Source organism: Haemaphysalis longicornis, unplaced genomic scaffold (genome assembly GCF_048455015.1).
Source record: "Haemaphysalis longicornis isolate Haplotype H1 unplaced genomic scaffold, Haemaphysalis longicornis Haplotype H1 scaffold_5, whole genome shotgun sequence".
Lineage (NCBI taxonomy): Eukaryota > Metazoa > Arthropoda > Arachnida > Ixodida > Ixodidae > Haemaphysalis > Haemaphysalis longicornis.
The window spans coordinates 29,961,955-29,977,925 of record NW_027526385.1 but is presented as its reverse complement, the minus strand read 5'-3'; the positions used below and the strand labels follow the sequence as shown (position 1 = coordinate 29,977,925).

Genomic DNA, 15,971 nt, shown 5'->3' with positions numbered 1-15,971 from the left:
AACAAAATTTACTCATACATTGATTGATACAATCGGAGATTTCTGCAGCGATTTTCTACGTTTTTCTTGTTTGTTCTCTCCTGTGTCCATTTTACTGGTATAGCCAGCTTTAGCTTTCTTTATATTCAGCAGGATTAAAGTCTATTGTCCTCTCTCAGGATGAGAACAGTGACACAGCACGGTCGAGTTCACACAAAAAAAAACACGCTAAGTCACTTTAATCATCCTGGCAGCGACCGGGGCGCACGGAAGGCGTTCGTCGATGCTACCACTGCGGACAGTGCGTAGTTGGTCGCAGGAGTGCCGTGAACACTTCGCAAAGGTGCCCGCTGCGCGGCGTCCTTTGAGTAGTTTTTGAGTCATATCAACCATTTAAGCCAAACTGATTTCTCAATTACACGTGACAGCCACCTTCCTGATTTGTGGGGTTACCTCACAGCTTTCCCCACATTTTGTTATCCCAGGTGCAATGAGGTTAAAGTGTTTACTAGCAACCCATTTATTGTCCATTTCATCATCATCATCATCTTCATCACGAGCCTATCTACGCCCACTGCAGGGCAAATGCCTCTCCCATTATTCTCCAATTACCTCGGTCCTGTGCCAACTGTGACCAATTTATCCCCGCAAACTTCTTGATCTCATCTGCCCATCTAACTTTCTGCCGCCCCCTGCAACGCTTGCCTTCTCTAGGGATCCACTCTGTTACCCTTAATGACCAGCGGTTATCTTGCCTTCGCATTACATGCCCTACCCACGTCCATTTCTTCTTCTTAATTTCTGCTAATATGTCTTTAACACCAGTTTGCTCTCTGACCCACTCTGCTCTCTTCTTGTCCCTTAATGTTACACCTATCATTTTCCGCTCCATTGCCCGCTGAGTCGTTCTCAATTTAAGTTGAACCCTCTTAGTGAGCCTCCAAGTTTCTGCCCCGTAGGTGAGTACCGGTAAGATGCAGCTGTCATACACTTTCTTCTTCAGCGACAATAGTAGGCTGCTATTCATTATCTGAGAATGTCTGCCATATGCACCCCACCCCATTCTGATCCTTCTAATTATCTCTGCCTCATGGTTGGGATCTGGGGTCACAACTTGGCCTAAGTAGATATATTCGCTTACCACTTCCACTGCCTCGCCACCTATCTCAAACTGCTGTGCTGTCCCGAGGTTATTGATCATTACTTTAGTTTTCTGCATATTAATTTTCAGGCCCACGGTTCTACTCTGTTCGCCCAGTGCGGAAAGCATGCTTTGCAATTCGTCCCCCGAGTTACTTAGCAAGGCAACGTCATCAGCAAATGTGAGGTTACTGAGGTATTCTCTATTAACCCTTACTCCCACCTGTTCCCAATCCAACGTTCTGAATACTTCTTGTAAGCATGCTGTGAATAACATTGGAGAGATTGTGTCTCCTTGTCTTGACACCCTTCCATATAGGTATTTTACTGCTCTCCCTATAGAGGATGATGGTAGCTGTAGACCCACTGTAGATATCCTCTAGTATTCTTACATAATGCTCATCTACCCCTTGGTTCCGTAATGCCTGAATGACTGTTAGGGTTTCGACCGAGTCTATTGCTTTCTCATAATCTATGAAGGCTATATATAGGGGTTCAGTATACTCAGCGCACTTCTCTATCACTTGATTGATCGTGTGAATATGGTCCATTGTTGAATAACCTTTACGGAACCCTGCTTGTTCTTTAGGTTGACTGAAATCTAAGGTTGCAGAGATTCGGTTAGCGATTGCCTTGGTAAATACCTTGTAGACGACTGACAGTAAGCTGATCGGCCTGTAATTTTTCAAGTCCTTCATGTCGCCTTTCTTATGGATTAGGATGATGTTCGCGTTCTTCCACGATTCCGGTACCATTGCGGTCATTAGGCATTGCGTATACAGGTTTGCCAGTTTTTCAAGTACAATTTCTCCGCCATCCTTCAAGAGGTCTGCTGTTATCTGATCCTCACCAGGTGCTTTGCCCCCTTTCATTTCTTTCAAAGCCTTTCTTACTTCTTCGGTCGTTACTGGTGGGATGTCTATCTCCTCTGAACTGCTGTCTCGTTCGGCATTATCCTGTATGTCCCGGCTACTGTACAGATCCCTATCGAACTCCTCGGCCACTGTGACTATTTTATCCCTATTTGTGATGACATTGCCTTGCTTATCCTTAAGTGCATACATCTGATTTTTCCCCACGCCAAGACGTCTCTTCACTGCTTTCAGGCTACCTCCGTTCTTTACAGCGTATTCGATCCACTGCATATTATACTTTCGTATGTCAGCTGTCTTACGCTTATTGATTAACTTCGAGAGCTCGGCTAGTTCTATTCTGTCAGCTGCGGTAGAGATTCTCATGGTTTGCCGTTTCCTGATTAGATCTTTCGTCTCCTGTGAAAGTTTACCAGTATCCTGTCTAGCCATAGTGCCCCCGACTTCTATTGCACACTCCGTGATGATGCGTGTAAGGTTGTCGCTGGCTTCCTGGGTCGTAAACTCTGCTACCTCTGTTAGAGGTAAATATTAATTCTCCAGCGCGATCCTGAATTGTTCCGCTTTCCGGCTTACTGTTACCTCCTTCTTACTGGTACTGTTAAAATGCCTTGTCTTAAAATGCCTTAAAATGCCCAACTGCCTTGTCTCCAGCCTGATTCTTGCCTACTTTAGCATTGAAGTCCCCCATAACTACGGTATACTGTGTTTTTACTTTAGCCATTGCCGATTCCAAATCTTCATAGAAGCGTTCCACTACTTGGTCGTCGTAGCTGGATGTGGGCGCGTAGCCCTGTACCACCTTGAGCTTGTACCTCTTATCGAGCCTAATTACAAGACCTGCTGCCCGTTCGTTAATGCTATAGTATTCGTCTATGTTGCCAGCTATGCTTTTATTGACTAGAAATCCCACTCCCAGTTCTCTTCTGTCCTGTAGACCACGGTAACCATTGTCCATTTATAGCCTTGCAATCATCCATTATGTATTCATATTGTCCCTCTCGCGTGTTCAAGCTTTCCTTTGCATTGAGTAGAGGGGACGATCTCTTATGCCGATTTCCCCACAGCAAAGCACTCACAAATACAGCCTTGTTCGCCCCTTGACAGGGGTCAGGTGGATGCCTTTTTATTTATTTCAAAAACATTTTATGTTTCATTTTTTCGCTGCTTTGTTGTTGCAGGTGCATCGTCGACGCGAGTATGAAGGAAAAGACTCCGGTTGCAGCCTTCAGCCCCAGCAACCCGTTATACATGGAGCTGCTGAAGCAAGACCTCGTGATGAACATCTACCGTCACGGAAAGTGGGGCTCCTACAGGCATGACACGGATGGATTACGTGAGTACTCATTTTCGTTCATGGTGGATCACAGCGAATGGACTCGCATTGACTCGCGAAGGATACACTTGCGCGTTCAGATATCTCAACAGCAGGCGCTAGGCGGGAAGGTGTAGCGGCAGTAGTTTGTGCGCCGCTCACTTGGTCGGATTTATTTTGCGGCCGCCTGTACGTGGTGAAAGGCCTTGCATTGTGCAGAGCTTGGTCCCTTAATCATATATTTATAGATTCTGATATACAATACTAACGCAAATCTTTAAATCGAGGGCGTAATCACTCACACGTGAAAGTTAATTTTTCGGGCCTCTATGGACGTTGATTTCATCAGTAGTTTTACCTTATTCCCTTCAGGTGGCGACCACAAGACGGCCACACAGTTCGCCTTCCTCAACCAACGCACACACGGTGACCTGTCGAGCTTGCAGTGGTACGAATCCCCGCTGGCCTACAATCCACCTTCCTGTGGAGCTAAAGAGGTCCTCTGCACAGTATACTACGCTGCTCTGAACTTCCGCGACGTCATGCTTGCAACAGAAAAACCTCCTCAGTATGCTTTGCCCCGTGAGTATAGTGTTCCAGAAAAAAACTTTCTTAAATGCTGGAAAAACGTTTACTCGTGAGTTCCTGGCCAAAACTGCTCTGTGGCCGCTTCAGGATTATCTTCCCCAAGAGCTTTCAGATGGACTTCACGATAACCTAATTTCTTACAATAGAAGCGAAATCAGTGTTTTTCTTGCGTCCGCTGTGGAACAGAAAATGCCTACATTTAAAAAATACTGAAGTCCGTAAACCACCAACGATGTATTAAAGCGTGGGTAGCTAAATCGAGGCGGGGCCGAGTTGACGAAAGCGGTTTTTTATTCAACCAACTATTTAGGATTAAACAGCACAAAAAAGTCCCGCCCTTGAGGCCCATGCTACCGCGCTACTAGGAAGTATCTCAAAATACATAAAAAATATAGTTAAAAAGGCCAGTATATCAAGGACAACGAAAGTAAAATGCAGCGCTTAAAGGAGTACTGACACCAAATTTTGACGCCTAAAAAATGATATAATTGGCTTCAGTAGTTTGTACAGATGCCTCACAGAAATTTTTGCAGCGATCCGAGGCCGGAATCACATCTAAAATCGGTTTTGATTGTCCTGGCCGTGAGCTTCCACAAATCGGCTGGACTAGCGAAATCGCTTTCGGCGTGACGCAACATCGGCCGGCATGTCTGGCCGGTTCAGGGTGACGTCATATAGACGCGTTTTCGGGGCCGGAAACGATATCCTGCGCTGCTGCTGTCAGTGGTATTCGTTTGGGCAGGAGACGTGGGTGTACCTGTGTGAGCAATGCTTGTAAACTTTGCGCACTTTGCATGTTCGACGTCTTTGCTCTTCAGTTCGTGGCCAGCGCATGGTGTTCCCTTGCACTGGTGCCGAAAACTGCGCGGTGCGCGATGTCGACTCGCTCCGCGGCGACGCGGTGGTGCGCGTCGCCGAGCTCGCCCAAGTTGTGCTATGGCAAGCTCGCGGAATGCGAAGTACTGCTTGTGGAAGCCTGTCCGAGCAAATCGACGACGACGCCAAGATGCATTATTTTCCACGCGACGACATGCAGTGCTAAACGTGGACTGAGTTCGTGCGCGGCGGCGGCCGCAAGAACTGTCACCCAAGCCAGCTGGCTCGGCGTTGCTCGGGTCAGCTTGGGTGTTGGGTGTTGGGCTTAGTATCGTGGCGAATATTTGATCGCTGGTATCTGTACAACTGCGAATTACCATCCCTTACACGACTTTTCACCACACTATCATCCCCTTTTTCGCATATGTAGCTTTATTTTGGCGATAATTGCCGTTTCAGCGATCGGTGACCAAGACATCTGCCGTGGCCTGTTTTGATTCTAGCGCGCAGGTGGGGTCATCTTTCGGCCGCTCGCCGCACCGCGGTTCCGGCAGTGCCGGGTCGGAGCGCCGAACCTCCGCTTCCGGTCAGCGTAGGGTTACCATCGCGGCAAATATCTGAACGCCGCTTCTAAATTCAGCGCTGATAACAACCCCTAGCGCAATTTTTCACCTCACTACCATCTATTTTCTCACATGTGGAACTTCTTTTACGCGATCAGATTGATTAGAAGAGTGGCGACAAGCTGTTGCTATCACGGTCTGCGCCGGTTCGAGCCGCAGTGATATTAAAAAACGGACGACGGCTAAGACATCGCCGGCCTAATCGCCTGGCCAAATAAAGTTGTTCTGTCTGTCGGTCTGTCTGGTGGCAGCGACTCATCCGAGTCTAACGATTCAGACGACATGCCGACTGCGCGGGCGAGTGCGGACCATGTGCACGTAGCAGACGATGCGGCGAACGTCCCTGACGTGACGGGTCAGACCGTGACGTAAGACTGGCCCGCTTGCAGGATGGCCTTCGAACGGCCATTTTCCCGCTCGACGACCGAATTTGAAACTGGTTGCAATAAACGTGCTATAATTAATTATATGTTGGCGGCTGACGGCTTTCCGTTCGATTTTCGTTATTACTGGGCCAATAGGTATTCTTTACAGCATAAAAACTGAAAGCGAGAAATGTAGTGTCAGTACTCCTTTAATAATGGCATAGCCGTACATGCAGCATTCCAAACGATTTGTGATCGATGTGCCGATGTTTTCCAGCAGGCGGCTGCAAGACGTCGGAATCAAACCTTACCAAAGATGAAGCACAACCCCGCAGAAACGTTTTTAAGGATATGCCCTTGTGGTACCCATATGAGCATTTTTTTTGTGCTTACGCTCACCAGACGATGCCAGAAATATGGCTTCGAAGCTTTATCAGCGAAGAAAAAACACACAGAAATCAACAAAGACAGTCAAGGGTGCAAGACAGAAGTTTTCGGCACTTGTTTGGTCACGGCACGAATATATGCAACACCAAACATACAGTACGGAAGTATTAAGGGACGTAAAATGCTAAAATTTATATCAACGCAAAACTCTGAGATTTTTTACTTGTCAGCCACGCCAGAATGATAACACCCCATTACAAAAAAATTGGCACAGCTTGCACGAGTGGTGCAAAGATGTAGAAACAGTGCTGAGCTGGCGGTCCCTCTCCCTTCGTCGGAGACCAGGCTGTTGCACCTTACGTGGATTTCCGAACTTGCTGCTGAAAGTTCTCCATGACTGGCAGGCCCGGATCATTTTGTCCGCAGGCTTTTCCATCGCCCCCTGAGTGGACTGCGCGCGCTAGAACCCGCCACAACCGGCTTTGCGAACTCGGCGTCTGTGCTCCCCACTTCAGTCGCGAACGCACGTGAACTGGGGAGGAGCACAGCACGCAAGTGATCACGCCACGAACACTAGGCAGAGTGTTCTCTAAGGTCGAGCTGGCCGACTCCGGGAGCTCCTCACGAGACAGAGAACAAACTTTATTGTCCCCAGAACCTAGGTCCCGAGGCCACGAGGAGCACGTTCACGTGCACTCGGTATTCTTTCTTTGTATTTTCTGCGAGCTGCTCACGTGGCGCAAGGCCACGTGCAAACGTGAACGACAGCGCGTATTCCTCTCGACGTGCACCCCACGTGCCCTCGGCGGTGCTGGGTTTTCTGGTAACGCTCGACGGCGGAACTGAAATCTCAAACAGCTCTGCTGTTATAACATTGACTCGTCATTATGGCTGGCCATTGTTGTCATCACTATTCGTGTGTACGGAAACGTCTCTTCCTGCATACCCCTGATGTGCGAGTTTTTTTTTATTGTAATTTGTTTGCTTTCTTGTATATGCATATTGCCATTCAATTTTAATAAATAGTTGTCAGCGCGAAGTTTTTACGTCAAGTGTATAGTCCTTTTTTGGTACGTCTTGTGTTATAACCAGCGCAATGCAACAAACGGTGCAGGAGACCTTCCTCTGTCTAACGGCCTCCTCGGCGTGGAGTTCTCGGGCCGCGACCCCCTGGGACGCCGAGTAATGGGTATGGTGGCCGCTCAGGGCATGGCGACGGCTGTGGCCGCCGACCCTGAATTTCTGTGGGAGGTTCCCGACTCCTGGAGCCTGGAGGAGGCCTCGACGGTCCCCGTAGCCTACTCGACCGCCTATTACGCGCTCATTGTGCGAGGCAACATGCGGCCGGGAGAAACGCTGCTCGTCCACTCGGGCAGCGGGGACGTCGGACAAGCCGCCATTTCCATCGCCCTCTCAATGAGCTGTACAGTCTTCACCACAGTCGGTGAGCACTGCTTACTTCTTGTAAAGCCACGGCCGTTTTACACGCCGTTTGCCTGATCTCCGCGCTCACTTAGCGCAACTTATGGCTGCAACAGAAAAAAAGATTGGCCGCGTATCTGCTCCTTTCGTTGTAAATGTCGACAAAAGACGATAGCCTTTGTCGATATTTGCCGAGTAAATGCCTCCCTTCGCTTTCCCGGTCATCTCTCATGTTGTTCCTCTCACGTCGCGCTCTTCTCAAGGTAAAGAGGCTAAAGGTGTGCTCAAGTCAATTCAAATTTACCGCGTTTCACGCTTCTAAGTCGGGTGCCTGCTGCCGTGCTGAGGAGACGCACGTGAATCGAGGCGCCCTACTTCAACGTTTATAGAACCGCGTTGCCCTAGTCCACGTGCGTTCCAAGCAGAACATAGAACCTATCTTGTGGTACCTTTCGTAACTGTCCCGGCTCGATTTCTTAAAATGCCGCGAGAAGCTAAAGTGACGCGGGCGACAGCAGGCGACAGTGCGATTTTTTTTTCTGCAGTGGATGTAGTATTTCATTTCGCAAAGATCAAGCATCTCTGATTTTTTTATAAAGGAACACTGTAAATATCTTTTTTGTATTGTCTTGTTCTTGTTCAACAATGTTGAAAAGTATGAACATATAAACCGGACTTAGACGTTTAGATTTGGCTGTGAGTATATGACAATTGCGCAGACTTCGTTTCACTCTGGCCGGGTGGCTCAATCGAGTCACAGACAGACAGACAGACAGACAGACAGACAGACAGACAGACAGACAGACAGACAGACAGACAGACAGACAGACAAACAGACAGACAGACAGACAGACCAAAATTTCAGGGTTTAATTAGCCCAAGAAGAGTATCGTCTTCAAAAACTAAATGCCCGAAAACGCTGACATTGTTTAGCAAATGGACTCCATCTATTTTGTTTCTTCTCTGCAATAAGAGGATGCCAGAGTTACTTTTCATATAAAGTGCGGGGAATATTTTTACTACCAAACACCACATCCGTTTTGGAACCCCGTTCCGAAAAGTATTCCCAGAGTTGTACGGATCTCGCGCTTGGCGAGGTGAAGGCAGCAGTGGGTCAGAGGAACCGCACTGCCATCAGGACGACACCCGCTTTACAATGGCCAGGAGAGACGCTGAAACTTTTGAGAGAATATTGCCCGGAGACAACGCGCCGGCGTCTGTTGTTAGGTTTTGAACTTGTTTTTCTTTTGTTTTTGTTTTTTTTTGTCCTAAAGGTTCTAGAGAGGAGCAGAAGTTTCTCAAGCGATGCTTCCCGCAGCTCCAGGATCGCCACTTCGCGAACTCCCGGGACCTTTCATTCGAAGAGCACATTCTGCGTGAAACTAACGGGAAAGGTGAGCAATCGTCTTATCATTGTTGCTTCTATTTATTTGCTTTTGTTAACAACTGAGACAGCAAGCGCCTGTAGCGAAAATCCTGTCTTCTCATCTACTACTTCTACAAAGTGTCTCGAAAACTTCACAAACATTACGAACAAAGTGAAAGCGCAAACAAACAAGAACGACGCGCGTAGCGCGTTCTGTTTCTACGGTCCTTGTCAAAGCCTCCGTATTTTGGAACCATTAGTCCAAGAACTAAAAAGCCAGCCAGAATGTTATTTTACTTTGGCGCAAGGTGTTCTGACATTTGTTTTTTTCTCCGCCTCGCAAACAACCCGATTGAGCCTTCCCAGTTATGTGTCGCTTGTTAGGTATCCAGCCGTTTCAGGTCACGCAATCAAAACACGCAATGTTTGGAGTTTGAATAAGGACATCTCATGTATACGTTCCAAAACAACACAGACACGAGGAGAAGAAACGAACACCAGCGCTGCTTTGCGGCTACCGCTGTGGGATGTCGAGGGCCGCCTCTGGCACTTCGCATACCAACTTACAGTTGTCGCTCTTCCTCTGTTGCGCGACAGGCGTAGACCTCGTGCTGAACTCTCTGGCCGAAGAGATGTTCCAAGCCAGCGTTCGCTGCCTGGCGATGCACGGCCGCTTCTTGGAGATCGGAAACTTCGGCGTATCCAGCGAGTCTCCTCTCGGGACGTCGGTACTACTCAAGAACGCCAACTTCAGTGGCATCAAGCTCGACTCACTCTTCGGCCACAACATGTCCGCCGTAGCTGACAAGCAACGCGTGGCGCAACTCGTCCGCGAGGGCATCGCATCCGGTCTCGTCCGCCAACTGGACGTCACTAGGTTCACTCGGGAAAAAGCCGAGGAGGCCTTCTGTTTCATGGTGTCTGGAAAACAAGTGGGCAAAGTGGTGCTCGAGGTGAGGGGCCATGAATTTCACCTTACCAATTCGGCCGAATCGGTAAGGCATCCGAAATCAAATCGGAAGGCGTGGGTTCGGTCACCACTCTGGGCGCGTATTTGTCTTCCTTTCTTTCTTAAGTAAATTTTAAAAAGTCAACCTCACTAACCGTAGTAAAAAAATCGTAACCATTCCCCCATGCCTTCATTGGCGTTGTAGACTGCCGGCATTTCTGAAACGTTGGCAACAATCGTGGTTTCTGCCTTTTGCGAAGTTTTCTTTTCATATATATATATATATATATATATATATATATATATATATATATATATATATATACCATAGAAAACGATGGCTACAGCAGTAGTATATCAAATGGCAGGGCACTGGACGCATAATGCTTAGTCTGCGAGTCTGCTTGCGTGATACGAACAAGGGTTATTTTTTTAAAAGGGCAATCTTTCCAGCGATTTTAAAGGGTTTATACATCGAATCCCCGTTGCGGTAGAACTTCAACCTCCGTGGTATTAGTTCTGGCAGGTCCTGTAGCCTTTTATGTTTCAGTGCATGAATATATGTGTATACTTTGTATATACTTTGCACACGTGCATATACTTTTTGGGAAACATCTTGAGGGACACCGAGATTCAGTAGCGCAACGTCAGTCCTATATTGCTGCTTGACCCTCTAGAAGACATTTTGGGCACATGCGAAGAAACAGAGACCGAGAGAGAGGCCGGGAGGCAGAGAAATTTTTAATACTGAAGAGGCTTTCTAGATGCAAGATTCGCCTTAATGCGCTTGTTCTGTGAAGCATTTATTTTCCTTCAAGGTTACCCCGAAAATTTTCAGTTGTTGATTCCATGCACTTAAAATGACATCTTGATCGACCAAAACTTTTAAACGCACGCAATCGTAAACTGATATCTATAGTTCATATCACAAGCTAGCTGCAGCACTGTGGAGGCTACATTGTTATCAATAGTGCGCCCACTGAGGGCGCCTAATCCGCCGTGAAGGGGGTCCTGAAAGGACACTCCCTTCTCCCCTCTCGGCAAGTGGCACAGCACGGCCCCGGCGCCTTTTGTCGCTTCCTTCGTGGTGAGGTAGGCGCCCTGAGGGGGACAACAATGTAGCCTCCACAGTGCTGCAGCTAGCTTGTGATATGAACTATAGAAGGCAGTTACGGCTTGTGTAAAATAAAACATTCCTACCTGAAACAAAACGTAGTATAAAACACTCGTACGTCGTCTATGTGGTCATCGTGAATAGGTGCCACAAACCAGCTGGAAGAAAGTAAAGTTGCAGCCAGTCATAACAGCTCGAAGCGCCACACTATCGTTAACCTAAGCCCCCGATTTTGTAACAGCGACAGACAGCACCATGGCTTGGTGTTCCAAAAAAGGGAGTAGCCACTTTTCACACTTTTTTTCTGTCAGATTTTATAACGAATTACACCTTCGTGGAAACACTCATGTGTGTAAACAGCGAGTGAACCTTAGGAGCACCGACATGTGGGAAGTTGGTATGGAGACATAGTGACTAAAAGCGCAGAAAAACGCAGGACAAAGAGAGGAACCGCCCAGGACGAGTGAGCACTGTCTTCCTGTCATAGGCTATCCAAACAACAACCAGTTGTGACGTTCTTTAGTTTCAATGATTGACTATTAAAATTCAGGTGAGGCCGGAAGAGAATCGGTGCGAAGAAGCCCTATCATCGCCTCTCCTCGTGGAGGCCGTGGCTCGCACGTACTTCCACGGCCACAAGTCGTACGTCATCGCTGGTGGCCTCGGTGGGTTTGGTCTGGAACTCGCCGAGTGGATGGTGTCCCGCGGATGCCGCAAGCTTCTTCTCACCGCCCGATCCGGGGTGCGGACGGGATATCAGCGGCTGTGCTTGCACCGGTGGCAACAGGATGGAGTGAAGGTGCTCGTCAGTAGAACGGACGCCTCGACGGTGGATGGCGCTCGAGTGATCATCGACGAAGCCGCAGCCATCGGACCAGTAGGAGGCATCTTCAACCTCGCTGTGGTTAGTTCCACTGTTTTTGTTGGGAGTCAATGGCCCTTTCACCACTCTCTAGTTTATTAGATGTACGACGTAGATGCGCACCAGCAGGGGTTTATCCAGAATTTAGATTTTGGGGCGTATAGAAATCCTCCTGAGGGGGTGTTGGGTGTTGTGGGGGGTATGTATCCCTGGGCAGGGTACTCGTGGTTGTGGAATCTTTTTTGGGGGTGTCGGAATCGTTTTGGGAAGGTGTTGGGGTGGTGTATAAATCCCCGCGGACAGAGGTACCTTGGTTTGACAATGCTTTCAGACATTTCGAATCTCACTTGTGGTTTCAACGAGTAGCGTTAAAGGACCCGTGTCGTACAAAAGCTGGAGTCATCGGCATTGACCATGAACAAAAATCCCGTAGAGCCACATTCCGGAACCCACAGAAACCGTCGAGATTTGTAAGGCGCTGCCCGAACCGATGGCGTGTCAGCGGGAGCAAGAAGTTTTCAGTGCTGGGAAATTTTTCATGCAATGCGAAGACCCGATACCGGCATGGCGCTCCACGTTCAAAAGCAAAGTTTTTAAGTGTCCTCCAGAATTTCGCTGTGGGAACTGTAAAGGCTTGCTTTCCAGATCTCATTCTGAATGTGATTACCTTGTATTCGGACGTCAGTAACATTTTCGAAGTAAATTCTAGGCGGCATATCTGGACGCGAATGCTGGCAAACAGCTTTTGGAAATAGCAATTTCTTATATTGGTTTCAGCAAATTTTGATTATATAGGTTCGTTATAAACCTTATTAACAATAACAAAGGTATATAACAAAGACAATAACAGAGCTAATATGAACAATAATCAACAAAATATTAACAAATTATTAACAACAATCAGGCTCAGAGAAATATACTACTTTTACATACAGCTCTATAGTACGACAGAAAATTCAACTGCTGGTGTCCGATGCGCGTCCTTTTTATTCGTTGATTGATTGATTGATTGATTGATTGATTGATTGATTGATTGATTGATTGATTGATTGATTGATTGATTGATTGATTGATTGATTGATTGATTGATTGGTTGGTTGTATGGTTTTAACGCACCGACGCAACGCAGGCGGTGAGGCGCGCCGTAGTGGAGGGGTCCGGATTGATTTTGACCACCTGGGGATCTTTAACGTGCGCCGAAATCTCGTACACAAGGGCGTTTTTGCTTTTCGCCTCCATCAGAAAAGCGGCCACCGCAGCCGGGAATCGAGCCCGCGTCCTCGTGCTCAGCAGCACAACGCCTTAGCCACTGAGCCACCACGGCAGGTGTCCTTTTTATTCTGTCCCCAGGTGCTTCGTGATGCGCTTATCGAAAACCAAACGCCTGAACAGTACGAGACTGTGTGCCGGCCCAAGGTTCAAACCACCCAAAACCTAGACGGACTGTCTCGGGATCTGTGCACTGACCTAGACCACTTCGTTGTCTTCTCGTCTTGGGCTTCCGGGAGAGGCAACATAGGACAGACCAATTACGGCTACGCAAACTCCGTCATGGAACGCATCTGCGAGCGTCGAGTTGCAGATGGACTGCCGGGTGAGATTTTTTTTTACTTTTTGCTATTGGGCGTATACCGCATTTTGGATTCCTAAACAATAGGTGTTGCAAAAATAAAAGGAATGGTTCCGGTACAAAGTAGAACGGACAATAAAGCTAGTTGGCAGCTGTTCATCTTGAAGGTGGAAGCGCTCACACAACAGGGACAAAAGTAGAAAACAGAAACGACACGGCGCTAACTCGCAACTATTTGTATATTGAAAAGGAACAGAAATGTATACTTTCAACATCTCACGTGGTGCGTTCATCTCGCCCAAGATAAAACCATGGAGGTCACTTTTTACAGGGGTTAAATACCGGTGTACACGCGACAATCTAAGGATACAGGATTAAAACAGCAGCACCATAACATATCAAGGAACCGCTACGATCGCAACGAGTTGCACCGAGAAACATAGTCTTTGTCTGTTATGAAAATTGACGGCGAACTAACACATCTATCTCCAGACCTTTTAATGTGAAATGCTTCTATCTATCGGTACAAAGCCCTGTACAAGCTTAGATTAACTAAACACACACACCCGAAAGTCGTCCTTTCACGCATATCTGATTGCACAAATCCAGTACTTGCTGGAAGTGATTTTCAGGAAGGCTTTACGGGACAGCCAACCAATTTTTGTGGAGGGCATTCCCTTAAGTTCATACAACAGCCAGCGTCTCACATGGTGAGGAAACCGCAGAGAATTTATAAATAATTTTGGGAAAATATATTGAATCTTGCTCAAAACTTTCTGAAGTCTGACCGGTGGCGCCACGTGGTGTCTAAACGTGACACTACCTTATGCAGACAGCTCCATCGGTTTCAATGCGCGACTCAAAAACCGTTAAAGGAATTGGAAAAACTGCGTTTTGTTATCGTCCTACCAGAAGACAAGTTTTTAAATAATGCCTCTTTTCATCTGACGTACTTTAAAGCATGTCGCTGCACGGCTCACCTTCATGGACGCCGCTCTTTGGCAGCCTACGTAAGGATAGTAGATCTACAAAATTCCGCTTTCAAAGGTTCTATGGCCCTATCAGGAAGCCATTTCAGTTAAGGGTGTTTTAAGTGATGCCCTTGCCTTTGGGATAGAGAGCACATACTCCCCAAAAATCGGTGGTCAGTACCCTTAAGGCAAAACCGGAAACCTTTTGGTAGATTCACAATGAATTTTGCTTACGTTGTAGCGGCCGTGCCACCCAAGAAATACAGCAGGTCGTAAACAATATCGAAACTCCTTTGGTCGTGGTCCTAATGGGGCGCCCCGCCCAGATTCGACGGCACAGCGCACGTACACAACGACACGCTGATTTCCTGCGCATTCGCATACCTGCCGACTGCCCAACGTCATAGCCGAACTTGATTCCTCGTTAGGTTTAATCACGCTAAGGCTGCGAAGGCGTCAGACAGTTTCGCCGGCAAGGTCTTCTTGGAATAGACATGGCTCAAAAACAAATTTGTATCCTTGCGCAAACCCCTCAAAGAAACCGTGAAAAAGAATGGGAATTTTTCCTTCGCTGAGACACCAAACTAACAAACTAATAACACCTTCTAAAAAATAGTCTCCGTAGCCAATTCAAGATGCCGTTCCCGTCTCGCGTTACAGGTCTCGCCATCCAGTGGGGCGCCATCGGTGACGCCGGCGTGCTCCACGACACCATGGGCGCAGACGTCGTGGTCGGAGGCACTGCGCCGCAGCAGATGAGATCCTGCTTGGAGGTCATCGACCGGTTCTTGAAGCAAAGCCACCCGGTCGTGTCAAGCTTCGTCAAGGCGGACCTGACCTCGAAAGCCGAAAGAAAGGACAAGCACGACCTTGTCCTATCCATCATGAGCATTCTCGGTGAGTTCCGACTCCATCGCTGCACGCTTCATAAAACATTATAACCACAGCAGTTCCTTCTCGCAAATGAAAACATAAGCGATGCTAAGGCATGATTTTACCAGAACAATTTGGTTCAGTGGTTGATTGTATGGTCGCAACGAGTTGGTGGTCGACACACTCTTCTATGACAGTCAGTTCCCCCTCTTCTGGCAATACCTAATAATTTCTGATCAAGCTGTTGAATGAAATGTTATACTCAAGAGGTCACCTCAAAGTACAGCACAGTGGTATGATCCTGGTCGAGTTACTTGACGTTAAGAATGAAGAAAATCGGAAGTTACAAATCTTGGTTCACCATTCTCCGTGTTTTATTGAAGTTTGGTAAAGGCTCACCTCATTCACCGTTTTTCGATTTTCTTGTGGATAACTTTGAGTCTAACCATAAAGTTTATATGAAGTTCCAGTAATTTAGGTTGCTATCCCGTGGAATACACTCCCTGCAGGGAGAGTCAATATGAACATCATTGGGCGCCTGGTCCTAGCCTAATTGAAAGATTCCGCATTAATATATTTACTACCTAGGTGCGTGGATCAGAAAAGAAATGTTATTCTAAAACATTCGGTTCAAGGTGAGACGAAGAAGTGTAGCAAGCTGGTCGTGTGTTATGTAGAGTATCCGGTGAGGCCACCGCGCCCTTTACCGGTCCTGAAGAGTCAGCGGACAATCCTAAAAGCCTGCTACATTTGAGTGTT

The 15,971-nt window shown here is 47.5% G+C and overlaps 1 protein-coding gene across 1 annotated transcript in view; it reads left to right on the top strand.

Moving 5' to 3' along the window:
- Positions 1 to 15,971, top strand: part of LOC144138011 (fatty acid synthase-like) — a 46,830-nt gene that overhangs the window by 27,530 nt on the left and 3,329 nt on the right. The window contains exons 16-23 of the mRNA XM_077670047.1: positions 3,173 to 3,327; positions 3,679 to 3,888; positions 7,200 to 7,529; positions 8,782 to 8,901; positions 9,471 to 9,826; positions 11,487 to 11,840; positions 13,149 to 13,392; positions 15,000 to 15,236. Coding sequence (XP_077526173.1) covers positions 3,173 to 3,327; positions 3,679 to 3,888; positions 7,200 to 7,529; positions 8,782 to 8,901; positions 9,471 to 9,826; positions 11,487 to 11,840; positions 13,149 to 13,392; positions 15,000 to 15,236 — 2,006 coding nt within the window. The remainder of the gene's footprint in view (positions 1 to 3,172; positions 3,328 to 3,678; positions 3,889 to 7,199; positions 7,530 to 8,781; positions 8,902 to 9,470; positions 9,827 to 11,486; positions 11,841 to 13,148; positions 13,393 to 14,999; positions 15,237 to 15,971) is intronic.